Genomic DNA, 19,833 nt, shown 5'->3' on the forward strand with positions numbered 1-19,833 from the left:
GTTATGGCCGTGACTCTTGTGAAAGCCTCCAGACCCCAAGCCCCCAAATTTGTCTGGTCCACACACCACCAAACTCCTCCCTCACCATATTCTGAACCTCGTGGTATTTGGCTTTGGCTGCCAGTGGCTGTGGTTTATCTCCTGTTGTTTATGGCCTGGGACAGGCTGCCATGAATAGCTCCCCAAAGACTGGGGAAATGCAGGCATCTGCCATTCTGTGAAGCTCTTTCTAGAAGTGAAAAGGACAGTCATAAAATGTTCCAGGGATTAGGTGGGGGTGGGTAACATGCACCATAAAAAGTGTAATGGACTAATGCTGAAACAGGCTGGCTGCACCCAGGGGTGTCTGCTGGGCTCAGACATAAATATCAGGGCGGCACCAAGGAGACAGCCTTTGTATTTCTTTGATTTGATGGTTGTGGGAGGTTGGGCAAGTTTTCCTCCATTTCTCTGTCTGTGGCCATTCCTCTGGGGATACTACCAATCTGCCTGAGACTGAAGCTGCCCACAATTTATGACTTATGCAGTTAGATTACTGGAAAGATTGGAGGTAAGGGAAATTTTAGGGTACCTAATCCAGTCATTTAGGATAAGCCACGTTTGGGAATTATGGCTGTACTATCCAAGACTTTGCATGTGGCACGACAAGAAAGTGAAGTGAGTACAGCTATGTGGAATATATGTGGAACGCATGTGATAGGAACCGTGGACTTGCCCTGCACCAGGACAACCAGTGTTAAATGGACCCAAAACAATAGCAACTCCTATAATTATCTGACAGAAATCCCACCTCTGCTCAACATCAGTATAAGGGCAAAAAACTTTTGTAGTAAATAGTAAAAATGCAAGTATGAGGCTTCACACTGTTCTGAGATTCTTATATTGAGGAGTGACCAAGTTTTATGCTAATGATGGCTATTCACCTTTTGATGTCTTAACACACACTTGCTTTTGCGTGTGTATTTATATAGAAGTACTTAAAATTCTGCAGACTTTTGCTGATGCTCACATACTTTTACCCATGTTCCCAAGTCCTTGAAGACTTGTCTCCACCAGGCCAACTTTCAATAGGAAAGGGACTGGTGAATGGTCTGTATTTAGTGAGGAACATGACAATGGCAATTTCAACAGTGACCCAACAGAAATTTTATTCCATGAGCCAAGTCTCAAAGATTCCAACTTTTATCAATAAAAAGATGTTTCTGAACTTGGAGTTGGCTTTAGTTCACCCAACATTCTGGTCCCACTGTGAAGAAAAGTAGCAGAAACCATCAGCACACAAAGCCCCTGTCCAGTTCAGCATTTTAGTGTGTGGAGAGGAAGTAGCTGAGGGTTCTAGTATGCAACTTTCATCTGGAAAATACCCCTTCTGCTCATCATTCCTGCAGGTATGGAAAGCAAAGGAAGGATAAGAGGGTGAAGGACCTGTGCTAAGCAGTTTCTATGTTCATTCTACTTCACAGATATCCTGTGAAGATCTGACAATCCCTCTAAGGAAGTGAACCCCCAACTCTGTGTTTCCCAGGGGTTAAGGCCATACTTCCAGAAAATAGAATGAGAACTTGAACTCAAACCATGGTCTTCTTGCAATGACTGAAAGGTACAAAAAGGAAAAAAAATCAATAAATGGTGGTTGGAAAGAAAAAGTATTTTCAATTTGAAGGTCAAAAGAGCAGGGCTAATGCATCCCTTATCCCACTAGGGGCACATAAATATTGTAAGTGATATTGGGTCATCAGAGATACTATCAGAAAGGGGTTGGATAATCCTTGCGCACAACAACCACAAGATTACTTAGGCTGAGGGCAAATGAGGCACGTAGTGTCTCTAGGGCAGAACTGTGCCTTTCTCAGTGAAAGCCCAGTCTCTTCAGTGATTCAACATGCTGCAAATCTACTTGAGCAGGGCCTCAAGCACTTCCTCACACCTACCCTGTGTGCAATGGGCTGTTTGATGTATGTGATTGCTGAGTTCTCCATGTGTGTGGAACTCCTTTGAAGGGGCTGGTGGAGTCAATGTGAGTGAAAGGGGCCATCCCAGCCATGCACTTGGAAGTGATCACAAATGGGTCTATCAGTAAGCTCTGGCTAATGATTTACCAGCTCTGAGGACACATTCCTCTTCCTGCAGTCATGTTCAAAACTGAGAAAGAAATGAGCACAGTAGTATCTACTCTCTGGGTGATGTCAAGTTAGACTGAGGTGAAGACCTTCCTGGGAGCTGAAGTTTGCTCATGATCAGCCTGGTTTGCTCTGGAGTGTCCTCTGAGACTTCAAGGGCAGACACCTGGCTGCTACCTGAGCACTGTGTGTCATTTCCCCCTCTTTGCGTTCACTTCAATAAAGGCCCAATACAAACACAGAATGTATAATTTTCACATAATTCCTGGCAAACTCCAGTTGTGCCCTATTAGTAGAATTCCAAGAATGCCATTTTCAACCATGAGAAAAGTACATGAAATGGTGGTACTTAGCTTAGGGACTTATTAACAGAAATCCCAATTATAGGGCTGCAAATTTAATTCATAGCAATGATTGGTGTCAGAATCAAAGGTATCAGACATCAATATTGATGGAATTGTGTAAGCCCCATAAACAGAGATTGAACATTTATGCCTGTCCTCTCGGCAGTGGTCTGCTGTTAACTATTGATTGCGTTAATGTCCCTTCCGATTTGCTACATCAAAATGACTTCACTTCTCAGTGTTCTCCTCATACTGAAACTTTTGCTCAGCCATCTCTGAATGGGTATGACTGGCATATAAAGGACCCTCAGCAATGTCTTTGAAGAAGAAACTAGGGGCTCTGAGGGATGCATGGATAACAGGCCAGGACTCTTGCTTTACACAGTAGCCTTTGGCTTTGTCAATAGCTCTCTTTTGTGTCCCCTTCTGAGCAAATAGTAATGCCTGGAGAAAAGGGAGTCATCTGGAGATTGTGTATGGCACAAAACACTGCCACCCCACCCACTGTGATTCCAAGGAGGAGGCCTGAAGAGAGTGAAACAGGATAGCATGTGCTGAACTGACAGCTGCCATGTTCCTGGTTTCCTGGACACCTCTGTTCTATAGAATTCAAAATGTTAGTCTAGTCTCCCTCTCTCTTCTTTTTACAATTGTACGAAAAGTCAGGGAAGACTTGCTGAACAGTTTCCTCTAAGATTGAAACATTCTATCCTGCAGGATAGGAAGGCAAACAACTCAAAATAGCTCCAGAAATCCCTGCAACTGACCAGATTCACTAGCCAACCTTCCTGGACTAGATTTAGACAGTCACCTAGGAAGGACACTCTCCAACCTGTTGAGTTGCCTGCTGTCTGTGTAGTGGGTTCCAGGTTTTTCAGCTTTTGTGAAGGGTGGGCCTTGGTAATGCAGTTCTTTGAGTCATTTCTGTTCCTGTAAGAAAACCCTCACCCATACTCCTATAATCAACCTCTAAAAACATCACTGGCTTACCAAGTTGGACTTTGGTGACATCCATACTTTGATCTGTCTTGGGATCCTTTACTGGAGTTGAAAAGTATATGTTGTGCATCCCCAGAAAAAGTCTTATTCCAGAACAAGACTGCAGCTGGAATAATACGTTCTTAGCGACCATCGATGGGGTATAAAATCCAGTGGTTAAAAGCCCACATCAGGATTTATGGAGATGTGGATACAAATCCAAGCTCTCTGCTTGTAATAAAGAAACTGCCACTTTGTCGGACATCACTCAGTTTGTTCATACGTAAAATGGGCATACTAATTCTTACCTGATAAGAATTCCTGAAACATAACTAAAAGGACACTCAGCTCAGGGCTTAGTATACTGGAAATGCCTAGTTTACAGAAGACAGAGTTGCTTGCCAGCACAGAGGCGTAGCATGTATGATTAGAGTCCTGCTGCAGTGACTTGTCAGAACCTCTCAGCCCCAGGGCAAACTTTTGGTGCTGAGTCGCCTTCCTGCTGGACAGGCTTTGTAAGAATTCTAGACATGTGAACTGAAGGGTCAGGAAAGCAGTTCACTCTAGAGCATACTACATGGTCAGGACTGGCAAAGGCTAGATGGATCCTGCTCTGAGAGAATAATCCCAAGACTGAAGTTGGGTTCCGCTCAGAAAATATTTGCTATCTAGGGAGAAGCAGTAGTCAGTCTAATATTAAAAGCAAAAGAAAAGATTCTTTCACTTAAGAGAAGGGCCCCAAGATGAAATGCCTAAAACCCAGACTCCAGAATTTCTTTGTTACTAAGTATTTGTGTGAGTTTGAGTAGATCATCCAACCTTTCAAGGCTTGGACAGCTTCTCCAGGAAGTGGAATGATACATACTTCATTGTCCAGGATCTCTACATTGGACTTTGTTTTACAGTCCCCTCTGGCTGTAAAATCTATTTTCAGTTATAAGAAGGCTCTTGATGTTGCTTGATTGTGCCAGCCTTCTCCTCAAGGATCCTGACCCCTGTCTCCCCCAGGTCCCAACTCTGTAGTCTCTACCCTTGTCTTTATTGACTATTCAAAAATCCTAAAACAGTCAAACAGCGAACAACCTGATTAAACAAAGCCCATTGATACTATGCCTCCATCCAGGGAAAGAGACAGCACTCATCTGGAAGCACGAGATTTTGCATGGAATGCAGATGGGTAGGAGAGTAGTGAATGGTTGGGATATGTTAGCCTCAGAGCTTTAATTTTTTTCTCCACCTTGAAGCCTAAAGAACTTTCTGAAGTCTGAAAAAGGATTGAGATAGACTAGGAGGGCTCAGAACTCAAGGTTCATCCTCTGTGCCTTGCATCTCATTAGACAGAAGGTGTGCTGACAGGAAGGGAAGAAAAAGCCAGCTATTCCAGCAGCTAGGAGCTTTTCACTTCATCATCTTGAATTATGCGAATGACTTAAATATATGTGGAGCTGATCTCAACCCTGGAATGCTTGTGATTCTTTCTCCAATGTCCACATTTTCCCTTGATTAGCCATATGGCTATAAGAAGTATATAGAGTATTACCAGATGCAAGCGAGCACAGAACAACTCCAACTCTTCTTGAGCATCTAAAAATAATGTGAGATTGATAAGCGGATAGAAACAAAAGGAACTCATACCAGACCTTTGAAAGAATAACAGTATAGGAATGAGTAAAGCGACACAACAGTGAGGATGCCAGTGCCAACAGCTGCCATTCACTAAGCTCCTTTAAGCTCCACACAAGGTTCCCTAGCAGATATTCTACATCCTTCACTTTAGATTCCCACAGCAATGTCAAGAAAGACAATGGTAGTCCAGCTGAAGAAACTGCTCCGTACATCACATAGTTCAGGATGCGATGGCAGAGCTGTGCGGCACCACAATATTGTGGTTGGCTTGTGTGCAGGCATCCAGAGAGAACGGTGCTGGCTTGGTTAATTCTGCAAAGCAGCAGGCATAGAACCTCACTTCCTGCAGTTCCGCCCTAGGGAGGGCCAGCACATATTGTTTGCTCTCACTGGTGACTAATGTAGCTGGATGCCAAAGTCCAGCGGGGTTAGATTAGATGGGCTCAACTGGGCCAGTCTTCCAACTTTTTTTTTTCCCATGACTCAGGACTGGGGGTAGGGACAGGAGTGTCTTCCTCTATCTGACCTTGTACACATGTCACTAAAGGGAAGCCTGATCTGACAGTGTCACTAACCCCAGGGAATCAGGGAAGAAATGGAATTTGAGGGAAGTTTTAAAGATGTTCACAACCACAAAAAACTCTTCAGTAACAATCACTATTAAGTAATTTTTATATACTGTCTTTTTAATCCTTATGTCAAATATCCAAAGTGTTTGTTGCTACATTATTCTACAAACAAGAGAAGGAAAGGGCCATATTTTGTGACTGTGCCAAACTCTGTCCTCCATGCCTCACGTGAATTGTTCCCTTGAACGTTTTTTTTCTGTCAGCATTTACCATCCACCCATACAGATCATGCTCACCTCTAGCTTATGTGTATCTTCCCATGGTAAGTAAAAATAACTGTTAGGATGAGTACTTCTGACAGTTTTAGTCACTGCTATTCTACCTAGCTCCTGACACATCTATTGCTATGATGGTGCACCATGACCAAGGCAATGTACAAAATAATTTATTGGGAATTACATTTCCAGAGCGTTAGAGTTCATGATCACCATGACAGAGAACATGGCAGCAGGCAGGCAAGCATGGTGCTCGAATAGTAGCTGAGAGCTTGCATCTTAAATGCAAGTACAAGGCAGAGAAAGGAGGGAGAGAAAGACAGACAGACAGACAGATAGACAGAGATGGATAGAGAGGCAGAAAAACACAGAAACAGACACTGGGCCTGGCATGGGCTTTTGAAACCTCAAAGTCCATCTCCTGTGACACACCTCTTCCAACAAGGCCTATTAATTCTTCTCAAATGGTTTCACAAACTAGGATAAGTTTTCAAATATAGGAACTTATGGGGGGGGCATTCTCATTCAAATTACTACAAACAATAAATACTATTCCAATAGCAAATTATAATTTCATGGAGCAGGGTACAGGACAAGTCACCAAAGTTCAGAGATCACATTGCTTGTAGGTTGTATTCAGAACCAGATTACATGAAACCAAAGAATTTCCATTATGAATATTAGTCCCACCCTAAAGGAAAAGGACTGAAGCAGCTGTTTGGAAGTCCCTTCTGACAGAGACATGTGTCCATTATCCAGCTCAAAGGTAGGCAACACCTAATTGCCTAAATGACATATGTGTATGCAGTGGACACTTCCCTGGGGATGTGGCTTCTACACATTAGCACCTTGGCCTGTAACACATTCTACAAAATCTATTTGGATCATCTGGATGTTATGAACTTGAATCATTATCTCCACCCTCCTTCCCCAAGGCACAATTCCTGGTTTTCACCTTCCTGTAATAAATCCCAAGTTTCAAGGGCTAACTGTTAGACTTTGAACAGCCACTAGAACACTCAGCTTTATACCTCAAACAGGAGTCACTAGGATTGTACGGTAAAAGCTGAAAAAAAAATGTCCTTAGTTTCCCTTTTCATAAGGGTTCTGGGGGACTGGAAGCCCTTTCCCTGGGGCCAGGTGGGATTCTGGATAGAGCTGAAACACTCTTCCTACTCCTACATCTGTCATGGCTGAGCATGCAGATATACATATGGAGGAGGGGGAGGGGTATCTGCCAGTATGACTTGTGCCAATCAAATGCCTCTTTTCCCAGCTTTGGGAAGACCAGTCCTCTAGACCCAAGGGGTCTATAAAACAACAACACAAATAGTGAGTTTGGTGGCAGGAGTCTGGGCAAGGAGCCAGTCTCATTACAGTGATTTGGCAGTGAGCTCTGGAGCCAGTACCCCCACCACTGTGGTGTAGGCTCTGGGGAGGTCAGAGAGCATCTGCTAGCCCACCACTACTCTAGAGCTCAGCATTGCTGGGATGCCAGGGGGCCTGATCAGATGTTTCCAGTCTCAAGATAAGCAGGAGGGCTTCTGGAATTGCCTTCCCAGCTCCTATTCCTGGCTGTTTACAGGATCAAGGATTCATGCAAAGAAAGTGAATCATTTCCACTTTGAGGAACCAATGGCTATTGTTCTTGTTCAGTAGGACTGGGAAGGAAGAAAGTCATGTTTCCCAGATTTTCATGCAAATAGGTCTTTCCAGCTGCCATAGTGAGGTGATCCCAAACCACAAGGGAAGCCAAGTAACAGGTTAGGAACTTCGGTGTTAGGAAGTCAGTGTGAATGTCAGTGCGGCCATGTGGGGAGAAGAGTGTATAAAGGCGGACTTTTATCAAACCTTTGAGCACTAACCCTAGGCCCTAGGAAGGAACCTAATCAAGTCCTCAAGGCCTAAGCTACTAATGCAAGAAGTTCACATGTTGTTTGGCTTTGCTTATGCAATCTATTGTGAGATTACAAGAAGAAAGGGTACTGTCTGGTAAAGTGAAGACCAGAAGCCTTACCTTGATGGATTTTTATTTTTTGGAAAAAGCAGAAACAATATCCCTTAAAAAAAATCTTGGGAATTTCAGTGGCTACTGTTAGCTAATTATTTTTTAAAAAGTGACTTTAAAAGGGCCAGGGCCTTTTTTAAGCTTGAACAGTCTCAGTGACTTTGTAAAAATGTCCTAGGACTTGAAAAGCAAAGGGCTGCTAGAGGAACAGTGGCTGCCTGGGCCCCTGCACCTGCCTACTGCAAAGTTCCCATCCGATCCAGGTGAGCTATTTGAGCACCTCTAGGCAACCTGGAAGTGCTGTCCCCTTCTGCCTTACCAGCTAATGTCACAGGGCACCTCTACTCCCTCATACAAATATTACCCAAAAATCATCACTCTCTTCATGTAATACAGTAAGAGTGTTTCTGTTTCCATGACTTCTCATCCACTGCCAGCCAATGGATCTGCCCATCCATCATGAGAGCTGTTCTCTACAACAGTCCCATCTGTAGGAGTCACTCTTGGCATCTGATTCTACTCCAATTATTGCAATCGGATTTGGCAGAGCACAACCCAGTGCATTTGAGGTCAGCTTACAGAGTCTCTAATGTGAGGTATTTTATCTGTCAGTGGGGTCAGATGCTTGGGGTGTATGGCAGGCAATTCCCTCAATGGTTGAAGTAACAGGGTACAGCATGTGTCACAAGTATTAGGCACATAGGCAAGTTATAAGACCAGGGGGAGAGAAACAGCAGTATTCACTACTGCTTACATCCTCAGTTCCAAAGGACTGGAGGGCTGAAGCAGAGTGTCACCTTAGCTTCTGCAGGAGTATGTGGTAGGATGTGAAGCAATGGGGTGGGCAGGTGGGCAGAGTTCCAGCCACTGTGAACAGTGGGAAGGAACCAGAGCAGTAGCCGTCTGAAATATGAGCTAGTCCCTCCCCCACACACTTCTGTTTTCCCCGATTCAGCATGGCCCCTGGCTGTGTTCCGCTAACTTGTGTTCAGAGCACATACACCACTCTTCCCTATAACAGACGTCTGAACTTAGTTTCAGATTCCTGACCAAACTCTTCCTCTACCTGCTTGGGCATTGACTCCCAGTGTCTCTTTTCTCTGGATTCCTACAGCCTTCTCTAACCAGGAGGATGCCATCATAAGGGACAGTGCTCAGGCACACCATAAATCCCATCCCCTGTGTCTTGCTCCAGGCACCCTCACCACTTGGCTCTGCCCTGCACATACCCAACACCTCTCCCTGAACCTGAGAAACTTATGGTCATGCTCTAGGCAGGCTCAACCCAGCTTGAACTGCAAAGCCCACATCTAGGGCACCCCGACATTCTTGATTTTGCTTTCATTCTTTGCTGTGGCCTGTCTTTTATTGTCACACTGTGTTAGTCACTGTTCTATTGCTATGAGGAGACACCATGAGAAAGGCAACTAATAAAAGAAATCATTTAATTGGAAGTTTGCTTCTATTTTCAGAAGGTTGAGTCCATGGTCATATCAGGAAGTATTGCAACAGAAGACAAGCAGCGTGCTTGAACAGTAGCTGAGAGCTTACATTTTATCCACAAGATGGAGGCAGAGAGAAAGACCAGCTGGGTATGGACTTTAGAAACCTCAAAGCCCACCTCCAGTGACACACCTTCTCCAGCAATGCCACACTTCCTAATCCTTCCTAAACAGTCCACACACTAGAGACCAAACATCCAAATATATAAGCCAATGGAGGACATCTCGTTCAAAGTACCACACACATGTTCCATTAAGGAGTCAGAGTCTTCTGTAACAGAGGAACCATGGCAGAGATTCTGTAACTGGATGCTGGGCTAAAGTAGGTTAGAGTTAGTCTTTCTAGAGTACCCCTTACTGGGTATATCTATTGACCAGGTATTACTTTTCTCAAGTAAGACAGTTTGGTTATAACAGCTCCGTCCCTATGTTACAGGAAAAGTTGGTTCTGCAGCAGCATTTCCCACATATCATCCTCTGGGGCCACAGTGACTAAGCCTAATTCATCTTCCACAGCTTGATGGCTAAGCATGTCAACAAGTGAGAATCAAATCTGCGCTCAGCCATGAACTGGACAAATCTCTTCACCTTTCTTTACTTTTATGTTCCATCTGCAAAGTGGAGTTATAACAGCACCCATCTCAGAATGGCTGCATGAGTTAGTGGATGCAAAGGTCTTAAAAGTAGCAACAAGAACATAAGAGGTGCTCAGTAAATTGTATTACTTGGAGAACCATCTTTATCTATTTGATTTGCTATTTTTCCTCAGATTATCAGGATTGTAGAAATACGTTTAATACAGCATGATTCCCACATCCTTGCTGCCCTTGTTTATCTCATACTTGGTTTCTTAACACACTGTTATGATATTATCTCCCTCATAAAGTGGGGTCAGTGGTGTTCATGATCTGGATGCTGTTCTTCTGCTTCTATGATAATGACTAATTGATTTTGCTCAAGCTTGTACCAAACAATTGGCTGGGCTCTAATCCTGACTCCTTTTCTTGCATTCCTCTTTGGATTCAGAGCCATATTAAGCTCTAATTCACCTTTTAAAAAGAAAAACCTGGTGTTCTGCCTCCTTTACGAGACCTTGAAGACTGATCTCACACCCATTTGCGAGCTGTTGCACCGTCCAGTAAAGAACAGCTCTTAGTCCTATAAGTACTATATCTCAGCTCTGAGGTCTCAGCTCTGTTCTCCCTGTTTTCAAATTGCCGGTGCCTCAGAACACAAGGCCCTACGCTTTGGGCTTCCTATGGGTATGAGCAGCTGAGATCACACTGTGGCCATGCTACTTTTGGTGAGTTCACTTCCTCTTCATGTCCCCTCTCAGGGACATCCTGTTCCTACCAGCCTCTATAGATGAGGGCTGGACCGTCTGGGAGACGCCTGGCTAGGCATGGAAGAAGTGAGTAGCCCTGACGCACCCAGATTCCCTCTCCTTGCCTGACTCTTAGCTTTTTTTTTTTTTTTTTTTTAATTTTCCTTCCTGTGTTGAAGGAGCTATGGAGCCTGGACCATGCTACAATTTCCTGAGGACATTCCATAAATTCTTCATGGGCTTTTTCTCTGGAGAGAGTGTGGGTGAGTGGCTGGGTAAGCAGGCGGCTACTAGGTATGGATACCCAGTACCTCCAAGGAGTGTGGGTAGAAGGGAAGGGTGAGCTGCTCAGAAGAAAACACAGAGGTATCGTGAGTTCATACAAGCAGCCAAAGGTACACAATCTCACAGTAAAAAGACACAGACAACTTGCAGGTTAGGACACAAAGTGGGCAGTTATGGTTGCAGCCTTGCCCTTTAAGCTTCTACCTCCACAGTCACTTGTACGGCTCATATAAGGCCCAGGGAACTTCTTGGACCTTGGACTGCTTTGTGTGTGTGCACATGTGTACAGGTTCAGGTGTGTGTGTGTGTGTGTGTATGAGAGAGAGAGAGAGAGAATCTCAGATGTGTACTGAGCAAGACACATGAATACTAGGTGGTCAGTAGATGATCCCTTGAGGTTTGCCTGGGCCATTCTTCTTTTAATTAGTAATACTGATTTCTTAATTTAGGTCCAAGGCCAAAAAAGAGTAGAGACACTAGCCCTTGACTGAACTCTGTAGCAAGTCTAGACCTGAAAAATCACCCCCATCCTCTGGCTCCACAGCTACTTCTTGAAGGAAAAAGCGTGCCAAGTTTGGGGGTCAGGGCAAGCTTTACATCTCTGTGTCTGGATCAGTCATTATACTTCTCTAAGTTTCGGTGGAATAATGAGGGTAATGGGCTAAATGACCTCAAGGCTTTTCAGAATACAGTTCTATTTTGCAGGGATGGTTCTACTCTGTTAGGCTTACCCAATAGTGAAACTTTGGTGATGAGCTTGAAAAGAATTAGTATGAATAAACCATCCTTTAATAGAACTTCCAAGGAAGCAGAGGAGATAGAGTCTGGACCAGCAACTAGAGGCAAGAGAACAATGGATAAAGTACTGCACCAGCATAGCTGCTGCTTTTGCTGCACCAGAGACCACCTCTGTGCGATTTTAGAAACAGTGCTTCCTTTAGCAGATAGGTGAGTAATAGATGCCTTACAGGGCAGATACCTAAGAACATGGCACATGGCCTGCTGAGGATTGCTTTTCTCTCTTGCCCGAGACCCATGCGTCAGGCACATGTGCCCAACTGGATGATGTGAGCCTTGCTGAGCAAAGAGGTAGACAGAGAGAGATGTGACCAGCAAAATATACCACTTCCCAACCTTAGGGAGTAACTCCTCTCTCAATGAATAGTTCTTAGGGAATGACTCCTGTCCTCCCCAGCTTAGGCAAGCAAATGATAGGACCACACTCATCCTCTCTTCTACATGCTGAAGCCAAGTCAGGTACATAGTTGTGCGGCAGAGTGATGGTGCAAGACAGAGACAAGTAGGAACATTTCCCAAGAGCAAAGAAAGGTCAAAGGAATTTGGAATTACCAAAACCAAAAAACTCTGGAAGATTCTTTATCTTCTCATAATTTGGACTAGTTCTTTCTTACTTCCTCTACGGCAACTCAGAAGAAGAAGAATATGGAAATTCTTCTTCAGACTCTCCCAGCTCTCTTCCTTCTACATTCCCCAACAACAACTTCCCAGGGCTCTAAATGGATTAGGAGGAAGGAGCCTGGTAATGTCAACATCAAAGGGTGAAGTACAGCAAAGTCTTGTCTGTGCCTTGATCCACAGGTGCTGGGACTAGTGAGGAGTGGCAGGAGAATAAACTCGGGGAAAGGGGATTAGCAGGGACCGGAAAGAATGTAGCTGCTATAATCCCACATAATGAGCCAGACTGTGCTCCCTCTCCACACCTGAAGCACTTGACAAGTAGGTACAAGCTTTTGGCTTCAGCCTCCCTCACCAGAGGGGCCCCTTGCTGCCAGTCCCAGACAGCCTGTTCCCTCCAGCTTGTGGGGCTGCCCAAGGAGGCCTGGAAGATGTCGCCTCCCTGCTGGCTGCTGGGTGAGAAGGTGAGGGGGCAATCTATAACTGCTGGAAAGGTAGGTAAATGGCCTTGTTCCTAGGCACCAATCATGCACCTTGAGGCCAGCATCTACCACTATAGCTCTTAGGATCCCAGACCTGTTCTAACAAAGCTCTTTCAGTTTACAACCAGTATCCTGGTTCCAGGCAGGAGTTGTGATGCACACGACTCACACTGTGTACTACAACAACAATAGCAACAAAGTTGTACTTGACTTGGGAATTAAGAGTGTACCTTCCCAATACCTCAATGTTTGAAAACATTAAAATATATTTGTATTTCCTAGATACTCACTGATTGGTGGCTGGAGGAAATAACTTAAAACTAAACCATAAAACAGAAGCCTATCTTCCTTCCCTTCCCTTAAGAAAACATGAAGTTGCCTTTAGTTAAATCTCCACCTTCTAGAAGAGTGCCTCAACTGAAGACTCAGTGTGTCAGAGGAGCCAGGTCCTGGGCTCTTACCTTCTTCAGCTTGCCACTCTTAGTCCCCACAAAAACCACACTGTAGCCATTGTAAACATAGGAGGCCACAGAGGTCAGGCGGTCCCTGCTGGTGGTGTACAGGGTCAGTCCTTCCACAGGAGTGGAGCCTCCCAGAGGCTGGTTGATGTCCAGGCCACAGAAGTTATCATCAATGGGGACTGGCTGGAAGGATAGGAGAGAACTAGAGTGAATCACAGGTAAAGAATGGCAGTGTCACTTTGAACTACTCCCCCATTGTTGTCAGCCTGAGGGTACCAGGCCTCAGAGAGGCTTAGGCCTGAAATCAGGGGTCTAACATGTTAGGAGACAAAGCTCACTGTCAACTGGCCCACAATGACATCTTGGCCCCCAAAGGACCAGATTGCAAATGACTGGCCTTTTCCACTTTCCCAGAATCAAATGTCCACTTTTTCACCTTTCTGCCAGGAAAGCCAGTCTCAAGTTGCAAAGCTGACTTCTTGAACTCACCTTCTGGTTCTTTTCATGTCCCCTTAGACTATGTCTGTCTGTGAAGATCTGTTTGTTTGAAACAGGGTTCCCTCAAAGGATATTCAGCCTACAGGCAGTATTATATGATGCTACAGGCCTAGAAGTTGCCTGTTTATTATTTGAGCCACTAGTGTTTCTTAGGCTGTAGAGTTTTTTCCTTGAGGCGTGAGGAGTTTTAAGCCACTAAACTAGCACTACTACCTGCCATCATAGGTACACACTGAAAGTCCATGATAATATTGGATATTGTCTTTTGCTGTAGTATTTGCTTGCTTGCTTGCTTGCTTCTCTTTCTTTATCCTTTATCTTTGGAGTTCTGGGGTGTGAATCTGTGGTCTCTTGCATACTAGGCAAGTCCTCTATCACTAAGTTACTTCCTCAGTCCTCTTTTTACTGTTTATTTTGAGATAGGGTCTCACTAAATTGCCGTGGCAAGGTGTGGACGTATAATCTTCCTGAGTTAGCCTCCCTAGTAGCTAGATTACAGGCCTATACCACAGGCTGTGATGGCAAATTTAATCTATATTAGATTTTTCATTTGGAATTTATATCCCCTACCCCTTTGGGAAGAATTTTTGAGGATTAAATGACACATTGTATGTAAAAGACTTTTATCAATGTGTGCCACTATCTCTTGCACATTATAGGTGTTCAAAGAGATTTCTTTTTATATCAGCCTTTTGAAGGGATTAATGTTAGGCCAGGAGGAGCTGAGTCACTTTGAAAGAAGGCCTTGAATGAGTGAGAAAACTTTGCTGTACAGAGAATGAGAAGACTCATTCCTACCCTGTATTCTGGCTGGGTCTGCTGGCGGCCACAGCACCCTCTTCTGGAGCTGTCAAAGGAAGAATTGGATGGATAGTGTTGCACTTTGAATGAGAATGTTCCCCATAGGCTCATATATTTGAATGTTTTGTTCTTAGTTTGTGGACTGTTCAGGAAGGATTCGGAAGTGTGGCGCTGTTGGAAGAGGTATGTCACTGGGGATGGACTTTTAAGTTTCAAAAAGCCACAGTAAGCTCAGTCAGTCTCAGTGTCTGTCTGTCTGTCTCTGGGTGGAGAGAGGAAAGAAAGGAGGGAACTGGATGACTTTTGAGGAAAATGGTTACACAGTTCTTGATATGAGGCTGTTCCTTGAAGGCTCCAAGATTTATCAGCTAACTAGCCAGCATGAAGTCTTGCTGTGAAGGCTGCAGATTCTGGACCAGAAAACACCCTGAATGCTGGGGGAGCTGTTCCCTCCTGGTCTAGAAAAAGCTTCCCAGAAAACTAAAGATATATCTGTGCGTAGCACTGAGGCCTACCCCAGCCATGCTTCTTTACCCTCGTCAGGGAGGAGCAAACTGGTGCTTCATTTCCTCAGGATAACTGGTTAGTAAGATAGAGTACATTATTTTTTTCACTCATGTGTTCCCTCCTTAGTTTTGAGGGTTACCAGGACATGTCTCTGGGACCTTGGTGCTTGTGGACAGCTGCCACTCCTACTACTGGCAAGAAGGGTGGTACTTAACAAAATGCACGAGCACTCATAAGAAAGAACACCAAATTTTAGTATAAGAATGGCCTTGAACTTTGGGTGGCAGAGATTCCACACTGCCACTTGGAAGGGAAGAAGCTATGGTATACTAGTGCCAGATCATGAGAGATGTCTACGTATACCTCTACGTTCACTGATGTCACTCCTATTTGAGTCCATCCTCCCTGGCAGTGTTTATACCACAGGGATTGCCAAATGCTGCAAACCTGGGCTCTCCCTCGTCCTCTGTTGTATGGAGTTAGTTGCTTATGATTTCCATCATGTTACTGGGTAGTGTCAAGCAGACAGTCACTAGCCACTGCTCTCTACCCTCACTGTCTCTCTGTCTCACCCTTGTTCTAGAAGCAGTGGCTGCTCAATAAAGTTAGATAATCTAAATGGTAGCCTTGTCCTTACTGTATGAGCTCCATATTCTTATTGCTATATACCCTCACTGGGACTCACTTTGTTTGTTTTGTTTTTTCATCTATAAAATAATAGTTGAGTCAGATTTTTGTCAAAATTCTTTATAGTTCGCTTTTCTGGTTTCAGTTTTTTCCACTACTTTATCCAGAGGCCAGTAGAGCTAGAGAGTTATGACTTAAGCACAACTGAGATACTGTGACAGAAGTGAAAAACCCTTGCTGTCAACAGTGAGTTTCTTTGCGTTTTTCCTAATGCCAGACTCCCAGAACTACAAAAGAAGTGATCTGTCCTGAGCCCGAGCCAGGGGCTAGATGACAATTTCTTCAATATCTTGTCAGGTATTTCTAATACCTGATGCTCCTTTTCATTTGTGTGGGTAGTCCACTAAAGTATGAGTCACTTCTCAGCGGCAGTGACCATTAGAGCTTGCATCAGGTCTGTGTGATGCCCTGAATTCAGACCCCGATTTTGAGTTCACAGTTATATAGCTTTAAGCAGTTTATTTACACTCCCTGGGTCTTTGTTTTTCTATCTCTAAAGAGATGATAATTAGCGCTTTACTTGTGAGGACTGGGTGAAGTAATCAACTGCTCAAAACACCCCTTCAAGTATAACTGATACTTTGTGAATGATGGGTGCCTTCCTCGTGCTTTTTGTGGAAACAGTGTTTAAATCTTTGACCTGAGAGTTAAATGTTAGCCACAGACTATGTTAAAGTCAAGTTCAGGGCCATGGCTTCTCTTCACTAAAGCGTATCCAGTCCCCAGCTCTGGGACCTTTGGTCTATAGGAGATGGTGGAGACCAACATTTTGTACACCCTACTATTTTGGTGCTTGAAATGGTATTGGCCTAGGTGATGATAGAAATGAGAGTTGTTTCCTATAAGTTAGTGGTTCTCAACATGCGGATCGTAACCCTTTTGGGGGTGACAACTCAGATATCCTGCATATCAGATATTTGCATTATAATTCATAACAGTACTAAAATTACAGTTATGAAGTACAACAAAATAATTTTATGGTTGGGATTACTACAACATGAGGAACTGTACTAAAATGCTGCAGCATTCTGAAGGTTGAGAACCACTGCATTTGTCCTTCTAGCCATCATCCAGTATTTCTGATGTCCCATGGTCACTAGCAGGGGCTTGTCTCTCTGTACCACCACTGGAACAGAGCACAGTTTCCTCTTCCTTTTAACTGCAGTTGACAGGCAAGCAGGAATCAGGAGTTTCCTCCTGACAAGTCCTGCTGTAAGCCATGGGAAGCAGGGTGGATGCTACAAAGGGCTAACCCTTACATTTCCTCTCCATTTCTCTTGCTTGAAGAGGGTCTTTGTTCATAAAACTGTAGTGCTATAAAGCAAACTGGAGATTACCTAAATCCAGTCTCCTCATTTTATGAAAGTAAGATAACTAGGCAAATAATTAGACCTTTATTACTATCATTAGCAGTGGTAATCATAGCAGCTCTGTGTGCCAAGAATTTTATTTTCATAAACATATATCATCATATAATATGATCCTCATAATAGAAAAGAAAGTAATATTTCTATTTTAAAGATGAAAAACACATAGTTCAAATAAAGCACATAACTTGTTCAAGGACACACAGGATACAGGTAGAAGAACTGATTTTTAATCTAATTGATTAGATGTCAAGGACATTTTAACATGTATGCGGTGGTACCCTCTCTCATATGCTAGAATAAAACTGTGAGGATTCCTTCATGCTTATATGACATTTAAGCATGTTAGAAGTTCTTCCGTTCTTGCTGCCTCTCTCTAAGATGCCTTTTTCCCCTCACTTAAGACATTGCTTTAAATACTCCTCTCCCAATAATGGATATTCTTTAGTACTGGTCCCTGTTTTCCTTTATATAAAACTTACCATTTGGTGGGCAGGGTCATGTCACTTGTCTGAGAGTCTCCCAGGCTCACTATGTAGCCAAGGATGACTTTAAACACCTAATCCTACTGCCTCACTTCTTCCAAGTGTTGAGTTGACAAGTGTGCACCAGCACTTCAGGTTAGGCTGTTTTTCGTGTTCACTTGTCTTGGCTCACTAGTAAGTAAGCTCTCTGAGAGCATATAGCTGAGTCATGTGGCTCAGCAGACACCAAAAAAGTGCCTGGTACAGTGTAAGCATACACGGGCATGCATTAGTATTGATTAATAAAATCAGCAAACTCATCCCAAGAATCTAATGTAGGCAAGACTGTGCAATCGGCAGTCCACAGCTGGTTACTTGAAACACTTTCTTACCCTAACCCTCAAGGCCCAGAAGCTGAGGGTACAGAGGAGCAGAGGAGTTAGGAGCAAAGCACATGGAGGCTCTAACTTACTGCTTTGGTGCACTGCACATCCTTTCCCAGCAGCCAGTTGAGCTCCAAGTTGCCTTCTCCATGGTAGCAGGATTGCAACCTCTCCTTGATCTGCAAGTTGATGGCCCGGATGGGGAAGGCACAGAGGGCAGAGTCATCAGGGGGGTGGTGGTACTGCTTCTGCCCCTTGGAGAAGATGGCAAACAGCACATCTTCATTGCTGCTGATGTTGAAGGCCTGAGCTAGAGCTTCCCCAGGCTTTGCAAGGTAAGCTGCCTGCAGGAGGCGATACTCCACCCCAGCACGTGTGCAGCCAAAGGGCAGGGACACATAGGAGTGGAACTTGGGGTCATTCTTGCAGAGACGCACAATTCTTGAGGTATAGAAGAGGTCTCCAGCTGAGTTGATGGCCACACCCTCAGGGGTTTCTGGCTGGACAGTGAGAAAGTAGACAAAGCCCCCACTGGCAAATCCATAGATGTAGAAGATGTCAAAGTGGGAGACCAGAGCTAGTGTGTCAGAGGGGATCTTGATGAGAGAAGAGACAAAATCACTGTGGAGCTCATAGTCCAGCATGGCTGAAGACTCAGGGTCACGGGGCAGCTTGCGGCTGGACAGGGTAGGGAAGTAATCCTGCTTGCCATCTACAGCAGTGCCGATAAAAAGCTTGCCATCTTCCCCCTCGGAGCGCACAATCACACCATACATGGTACCTGTCTTATTGACACTGGACAAGTAGTGCTCTTTCTTGTGGGATGGTTCCACCAGGATGAAGAGGTCATCTAGCCGCAGGAGCTTGCAAACACCCTGGTAGAGACTGCCACAGGCAAGCAGCCGATTCTCAGAGTAGTCAATGATCAGTAGTTTGTTGACATTGTTGGTGAGTGTGAGCACCTCACTGCAGGGCTGTACAATGAGGGGTGGGTAGCAGGCCTTGTTGTCCTCCTCTGGCCCTGTCTTGTGAGCCACCTGGATGGTGAGGTTGCCTGTCAACTTGTAGACACGGTTGATGGCCCCCACATACACAGCACCAGTTCTCCTGTGCACAGTCAAATGGTTGAAAGTCCAGTCACGATTCTCAGAATGGAAAGTGCTGAACTGAGGCATACCCGTGGTCCCACGAGCTAGCAGCAGCCAGGCCACCGAGAGTAGTACCACAGACAAGTTGTCAGCCTGCATGGCCCGCAGCTGGGACCTCCTCTGCTCCATCCCTAGAGGGGTGAGGCTCTGAGAAAGCTCCTCTATGTGTTACTCCACTTGTCTAGATCAGCTCTCACATGGTTCTGAAAAACAAAAGGCAAGAGGTCAGACCAAAAGAAAGTTCTAATCCAGGACTCCCAAATCCAGCTGGCCTGATGAGTCTCTTAACCACATTTTAGTTTTTCTATTTTTAACATATTTTCCCCCTCTGAGGGTTGCAAAGGGAATCCCATTGTCTTTAGCCATTATGATGTATAATATGCTTTTGTTTGTATGTTTTATTTATACTGTACAAAACATCTCTATTTCAGGTCTCTCAGACATTGTTTTTGTTTTTTTGTTTTGTTTTGTTTTTTTCTCTCACAGAGGTTAAAAGACTGGAGTTCACTCAGCCAGTCAATGCTGGTGTCAGAACTGAAACGTGTTCCCCATATACTAACTTTAGGACCTCCTACTCCGTTTTGATAT

At 44.4% G+C, this 19,833-nt stretch overlaps 1 protein-coding gene across 2 annotated transcripts in view; it reads right to left on the reverse strand.

Moving 5' to 3' along the window:
- Window positions 1-19,833, reverse strand: part of Plxna2 (plexin A2) — a 205,636-nt gene that overhangs the window by 162,984 nt on the left and 22,819 nt on the right. For both annotated transcript variants that reach the window (XM_055609140.1, XM_055609139.1), the window contains exons 2-3: window positions 18,187-19,448; window positions 13,391-13,573 (exon numbers count right to left, since the gene is read on the reverse strand). In XM_055609140.1, coding sequence (XP_055465115.1) covers window positions 13,391-13,573; window positions 18,187-19,374 — 1,371 coding nt within the window. In that variant the 5' untranslated portion in view covers window positions 19,375-19,448. The remainder of the gene's footprint in view (window positions 1-13,390; window positions 13,574-18,186; window positions 19,449-19,833) is intronic.

Source organism: Psammomys obesus, unplaced genomic scaffold (assembly GCF_907164565.1).
Source record: "Psammomys obesus unplaced genomic scaffold, mPsaObe1.curated_primary_1811, whole genome shotgun sequence".
In the NCBI taxonomy this organism is placed as follows: Eukaryota; Metazoa; Chordata; class Mammalia; order Rodentia; family Muridae; genus Psammomys; species Psammomys obesus.